At 64.4% G+C, this 6,288-nt stretch overlaps 1 protein-coding gene across 9 annotated transcripts; it reads left to right on the top strand.

Annotated features, from left to right (window-relative positions):
- Positions 1-1,590: 1,590 nt before the first annotated feature.
- On the top strand, positions 1,591-5,843 carry LOC129478260 (proline-rich protein 31-like). Of its 9 annotated transcripts, none has more exons than XR_010120173.1 (4): positions 1,591-2,743; positions 3,219-3,297; positions 3,674-3,815; positions 4,933-5,843. XR_010120173.1 is itself a non-coding variant. In XM_063636715.1 (4 exons), exons 1-4 carry the CDS (start codon positions 2,426-2,428, stop codon positions 4,970-4,972), a joined length of 516 nt encoding a protein of 171 aa, XP_063492785.1. In that variant the 5' UTR covers positions 1,591-2,425; the 3' UTR covers positions 4,973-5,843. The 9 variants fall into 9 exon arrangements, 4 of the variants coding, with proteins under 4 accessions (XP_063492785.1, XP_063492783.1, XP_063492784.1 ...); XR_010120171.1 differs by having other exon boundaries at positions 3,593-3,815; XR_010120172.1 differs by having other exon boundaries at positions 3,219-3,308; positions 3,706-3,815.
- The last annotated feature ends 445 nt before the right edge of the window (positions 5,844-6,288 follow it).

The following is a 6,288-nucleotide window of genomic DNA, read 5'->3' as shown; positions in this document are numbered from 1 at the left end:
AAAACTCACTTTTTAAGTAAAAACAATGAGTCATGTTCTTGAAATATGTTGTAATCTTTAAATATCAGAAAAGTATGGGAAGTTAATTATTATTATTATTATTATTATTATTTTTGGAGACAGTCTTGCTGTCGCCCAGGCTGGAGTGCAGTGGTACGATTTCCGCTCACTGCAAGCTCCGCCTCCCGGGTTCACGCCATTCTCCTGCCTCAGCCTCCCGAGTAGCTGGGACTACAGGCGCCCGCCACCTCGCCCGGCTAATTTTTGTATTTTTAGTAAAGACGGGGTTTCACCGTGTTAGCCAGGATGGTCTCGATCTCCTGACCTCGTGATCCACCCGCCTCGGCCTCCCAAAGTGCTGGGATTACAGGCGTGAGCCACCGCACCCAGCTCCTATTACATCTTTGTTTCTGTTTGTTTAATTCTTGGTCTGGTGAGGGTCGACCCCTACCAAGGGTCGTGGCAGTTTCCCATCTAGGCTCACCCTTCCCCTGCCCACACCCCGGCAGCCCCCACCCCAGCGTGGCTGGGCGGGTAGGGGAGGGGCTTCTTCCTGGGAGGGAGGGGCCCCTGAGCCCCCCACACACCAGCCGGGCCCCATCTTGACCTCTTTGCCGTGTCTCTAATACTGCTCACTCAGAGGGCACATGGTGGGGGGTACTTGGGAGTCTGTGCAAAGCCTTAGTCACACGGAGAGACCTGAGGGAGGCTGGACATGGAGGAGACAGCAGGAGAAGGTGAGGTCCCCATGGCATGTCACCCATCACCCGCCGGCTACCAGGTCCCTGCCTGGGACAGAGCTGAGCCCTGACAGCCCTCGGCGAGGAGGCCCGGGCTCTCTAGCAGCCTGGCTGCAGCTCCCGACACAGGCTGGGCTGCCCTTGGCCCAGGGCCCTCCAGAGATAACCCAAGTGCCCTGTGAGCAGGCCTAGGGGAGGGTGGGTAGCCCAGGACAGGGCACCTGGGGGTGAGGCAGAGACCAAAGACCCACAAGATGCTCCCCCACCCAGGCTGAGCTCCAGGGAGCTGCTCAGATCCTGGAAGAGGACAGAGGCCCTCCAAGGCCTTAGGGGAACCCGGAGACTGCTGGGCCCAGAGGGAGGTGTCTGGACCCTCCAGCCTGCGCCCACGTCCTCTGGCCCACCTGCCCATCATGCCTCTGCCAATGGGCCCAGAGTTGATGCACCCCGACAGCCCAGCGTCTGGGTCACCAAGCCCTGAACTCAGAAATGCACATGTTCCCTGGGACCCCTGAGAATTGGGATGTGGCCAGGCCAGGGCCAAGGTCCTCTGGGGAAGCCCCAGCCAAGGTCAGCAGTGGCCTCCCAGGGTCAGCCATCCCAGGGGCCTCATCACAGGACCAGGGTGGTAAGAAGTCCACAGCTGCCCCACACAGCAGCTGTCGACGGGAGGCAGGTGGGCTGGTGGCCCTGGGGGAGTGGGGCCAAGACCTGCTGCACCCAGGAGAGACGAGGCTTGGAGGATGGGGGTGGGGCTGCATCGGGGAGGTCCTGGCCCAGACTGGACCTGTGGGCAGAGCAGGGTGGCTGCCAGCAGCCTCAGCACAGACACACTCCGTCCCACCCACCACCGGTGCTCCCCTCTGCAGCCTGCCCCAGGCCAGGGAACAGCTTGGCCTGATCCTTCTGACGCCCCAGGGCAGGATAGGGCGGGGAGGCTCCAGGGCGGCCACCCATGCTGGGCACACAGTGGACCCTGGCACAGTGTCTTCTGCCAAGACACCCAGACCCAGGGCTGGCCGGGAGCCTTCGGGGCGACAGCTCTGAGGATGGACGTAGGCATACGAGGGCAGGGACCCGGGCTTTAGGAATCAGAGGTGAGGCCTGGAGCCTCCCTGGGAGCTGGTGGTCTCTGTGGATGCCCACCCTCGGCCCACGTTTCCACCCCCGTTCCCCTCCCAAGGTTGAGACCAGGGAATGGTGGGCGCCAGCAGAAAGCACGCTCCTCAATCTTTGCTGGGCCGAGTCCAAGGAGGGCCCGCTGCCTCCCCAGCCCAGCCTCCCTCTGCCCCGCCTCTCCCCTTACCCCCTGCCGAGGAGGGAGAGGGGCAAAATCTCACCCTTCCTGCACTTGGAGAAAAAGAGGTTGCTTGTGCTGGGGTGGGGGCCAGCAGGGGACCTTGTTACTAGGGGATCCCAGCCCAGACCCTCACCCACCCCCTTCCCCACCCCCTGCCAGGCCGGCTGCTGCCCCCTGCAGCCCTGCTTGGAGCCTGGAACTCCTGTGGGTGGGCCTCACCCTGGTGGGGACGGTCCAGCCACAGCACCAGGGTCCCCAGAGGGGCCCGAACTTGCCTTTTCACAAGATCTGTCTCCAGCCCGGCCTCAGGAAGGAGCGGGTGAGTGGCCTCCAGGATGGGGAAGGAGGAAGGAGGGTGCCGCTGGGCCTGACTGCCACAGTGAGCATGGTCCTCATGGCCCCGGAGAACCCTGCCAGGTGGGAAGAACTCACGCCCTCTGTGCAAGTGGAGAAAGTGAGGCTCAGGAAGGCTGCCCACCCACTAGCCAGGGTCACCCATCCCTGTCAGATCCAGACTCCTGCCAGAGTCACGGGTGCCAGCCTGCCCACTGCCAGCCCCTGCAGCTCTGGGGGAGTGGTGCGTCCTAGGGCTGGCAGTCAACACTCTCAGGCCGGAGCGCAGGTCCCAATTCAGGATGTTGGTGGCAGCCGTGGTCACGTCCAGCCTGCTCAGCTGAAGCTGGGTGCCCAGAGCCCCTGCCAGGTGATGGGACTGCCCAGGGAGGGGAGACGGAGGGCTGTGGGGTGGAGACCCTTCATACAGACAGGCAGGTGGGCGGACCCCGTGGGCGGAAGGAGGCAGTGCCTGCCTTAAGGGAGCTCACCCACACCCTCAGCACAGCTGTGGGGCCCCTGCTTCTCTCCTGGGGCCTGCAGTTTGGAGCAGGAGCCTGTCCTGAGACCCAGGGGCAGGGGAAGATCAGGGCAGGGTGCAGGGCCCAGTGACATGGTGGCTGTGGCTGGGACATCCCGATTCCATGCATCCAGTGAGAACTTCTACGGGGAGGGCACATGGTCAGAGGCGGGGACAAGCAGGCTGCCAGGAAGAGCAGCCTCAGGAAGAGCGGGAGCAGGACCCTCCGGGAGGCCAGGAAGCCTCTACCCTCCCCAGCTCACCCGACCTGCCCCTCCCCAAAGCCTTCACCCCAGCCTCTCCCCACCACAACCTCCTCCCACAGGGCCCCCCCTGCAAACACTGGGCCAGGACCTCCATCCCTGAGAAGCAGCCAGATCAGAACCCCCTTGGAGGCCAGGAGGGTGTCTTCCCTGTCTGACACCCCAAGAAAGGCCCAGAACTGCCCCAGTTTAAGGACACTCCACATCTGTAATCCCAGCACTTAGGGAGGCCGAGGCAGGAGGATCAACTGGGGCCAAGGGTTCGGGACCAGGCTGGGCAACATAGTGAGAGCCCGTCTCTACAAAAATAAAATTGAAAAATTAGCTGGGTGTGGTGGTGCATGCCTGTAGTCCCAGCTATTTGGGAGGCTAAGGAGGGAGGATTGCTTGGGCCCAGGAGGCTGCATTGAGCTGTGATCGTGCCATTGCACTCCAGCCTGGGCGACAAAGCAAGACCCTGACTCGAAAAACATAAATTAAAATGGACACTCCAGGGAAGGTCTTGATGTGGCCCCAGAGGGGGCATGATCAGCAACCTGTCCTCAGCAGTAGGGTCCTGACCCCTGCCTGCTCCGTGCAGAGGTTGGGTTCGAAAATGACGAGATGGAGGCTACGCCGAGACCAAGCGCCAGGAGAAGGGACCCAGGCCAAGCTGCTCGGTGAGGCCCTGAGCACGGCGGGAAGGGGCCACGCAGGACCCCCTGAGGGCTGGGCTGGGGAGGGAGGGGTCTCCCCAGGGCTCACCCCCCTTCTTGGCACAGGGCAGTGGAAGGAGCTGGATTTCGACCTGAGGGAGAAATTTATCAGATTTGACCAGATCCTGGGCATCAGCCTTGACCACATTCCCTTCCTGCCCCAGACTGGCCGCAGCAGGCCTGGGGGGCGTGGGGTAGGCAGCAGAGACCACACTGATGCGGGGAAGGTGGCCCAGAGCCCTGCAGGCCAGAGCCTGGGGCCAGGCGGGAGTGTCCGCCGAGGAGGGGGTGCCTGGTGCCCGAATGACACAACCTGAGATGCACCAGCCCCAACCCTGTCCGTGCAGCCCAGCGGGCAGGACTGCCCAGGAGATCGTCGGGGTCCGGAGGTCAAGGCCAGGTGCCAGAGGGTCCTGGCAGGACCTGGGGTCACTGGAAGCACCCCACGTACACAGCAGGCAGAGGGGATGGCAGGCAGAGGGGATGGCAGTGCTAGAGGAGGGGCTGCAGGGAAGCCCTTGTCAGCCCCCATTTCTGACCCAAGGAGCCGTGGCCGGGAAGGCCAACCTGAGGCAAGAGGGTTCTGAGCTGGAAGAGGCCAGGCCCCCCCAGATGCAGGGGCCCCGTGGGAAGAGGGAGGCCATGAGCTGAGGCCACAGCAGCTGAAGCTCTGAGAGCTGGGAGTGAGCTGGGGCCCTGCCAGAGCCTCGCTACCGACTGCTCCAGGTGTGGGGGACGCTGCGGGACCCAGACCTGGACACACCTGCGGCCTGGAGTGTCCCCTCCTGCCCAACCCAGGGCCTCTGAGGGTCTCTGCCCAAGCTCCTGGGTCCCCTGTACTGGGCCACCTGCAGCTACCGAGGCAGCCCTGGGGGCAGGCAGGAGCCCCTGGGTCAGAGGTCGTGCGACCCTGGCCTTGGACCCTTGGGCCTCTGACCAGCACTCCTTCCTCACAGAGGAGCCCGTGGTGAGCCACGAGTGTGACTGCCAGGGGTCCTGGGGGTCCCGGGCCACACTGGGATCCACGAGGCCCTCCTGACTCCTGGCCCTGGCACCCCCTCCACCCCTCTCTCTCCTGCAGGTCTCTGCTTCTCCCTCCTCTCACTCCAGCCCCTCCGTGATTCTCTGCCTGGGCCTGCCACCCCTCTCCTGAGGACAGTGGAGCCTGGCCCCGCCCTTGGCGGCCCCACCCTCACCTCCCGTCCCAGCCTCGCTGGTCCCCCTCCCTGTGGGAGGCTCCACCTCACCTGCCCCCACTCGCCCATCAGAAATAAACAGTCTGTGCCAGGAGGAGCCGGACCCGACTGTCCTTGAGCACGGGGTGATGGGTAGGCAGGGCCGCGGGGAGCAGCCCAGGTTCCAGGCCCAGGAGGAGCTGAGCTCGGGACATTTGTCCTCATCTAACCCCCAGTGGCTGCCTCCCTCCCAGCTGTGTGCTCTCCTGGCCCGTCCCACGCTCTCTGGTGAAGAGCCAGATTCATCCTCAAACATAGGCCACCCTCCATGGTGCCCAGCAGAAACTGCTGTAGGCTGGAGGGCTGGGACCATGGGGTGACCAGAGGCTGCGGAGGCCTGTGACCGAGGGTCCCTGTCCAGCTCCACAGCACCTGGCACCCCTTGCCCCTGCTAGGAGCGCCCTTCCCTCACCGCTGGCTCTTCTCAGATCTGTGGCCCCATGCCCCTGGGTTGCCTCAAAGGAACCCCAGAGTGAGAGGCAGGAGCCCCCACCTCAGGGGCGTGGGCCCAGGCTCTCTGTGGCCGCCCCACGTTCCCCCAGTGGGAGGCAGGAGGCCCTGAAGATCCAGGCCCAGCCCTGACCGGGGGTGGGCACAGAGGTGGGGAGCAGCCTCTGGGATCGGGTCTCCACTTGTGCCCTGCAGGAGCCAGCCCCTTGCACTGAATGGTCCTTCCGGCTTCTGGTCTCTGGGGAGCAGTGCCCAGCCTGGTGCTACAGTGACCCAGGGGTCCTTAGGCGAGGCCCTCCCAGGCTTGGCCCCTGCCCAGACCCTGCCGGCCTGGGGAGCTCCCGCCCAGCCCCTAAATGGGCGAGGTGGGGACACTTTAGCCCTGACCTTCCATGGCCGAGCTGGGTGCTTCCTGAAGCCAGACTGGGCCTCAGAGGTCCACAGCACCGGGATCCTGGAGCTGAGCTTCTCCAGGCCCAGGGTGGGGGTGGGGGTGTGGTGTCGGGTGGGGGTGGGGGTGTGGTGTCGGATGTGGGTGTGGTGTTGGGTGTGGTGTCGGGTGGGGGTGTGGTGTCGGGTGGGGGTGTGGGTGTGGTGTGGATGTGGGTGTGGTGTGGATGTGGGTGTGGTGTGGGTGTGGTGTCGGGTGGGGGTGTGGTGTCGGGTGGGGGTGTGGGTGTGGTGTTGGGGGTTGGGCCGCCCCCCCCCACGGCCCTGCTGCCTTTGGGATGCAGCAGCCTCTGACAAGCCTG

Source organism: Symphalangus syndactylus, chromosome 3, assembly GCF_028878055.3.
Source record: "Symphalangus syndactylus isolate Jambi chromosome 3, NHGRI_mSymSyn1-v2.1_pri, whole genome shotgun sequence".
Classification (NCBI taxonomy): Eukaryota; Metazoa; Chordata; class Mammalia; order Primates; family Hylobatidae; genus Symphalangus; species Symphalangus syndactylus.
This window is presented reverse-complemented; position numbering and strand designations above follow the sequence as displayed.

Excerpts from the sequence above, each read along its gene's own strand:
- LOC129478260 (XM_063636712.1), top strand. The coding sequence starts at position 3,052 with ATGGTCAGAGGCGGGGACAAGCAGGCTGCCAGGAAGAGCAGCCTCAGG. Across the intron at positions 3,298-3,736 it reads CCCCCTTGGAGGCCAGGAGG|AGGTTGGGTTCGAAAATGAC; the intron begins GTGTCTTCCCTG and ends TGCTCCGTGCAG.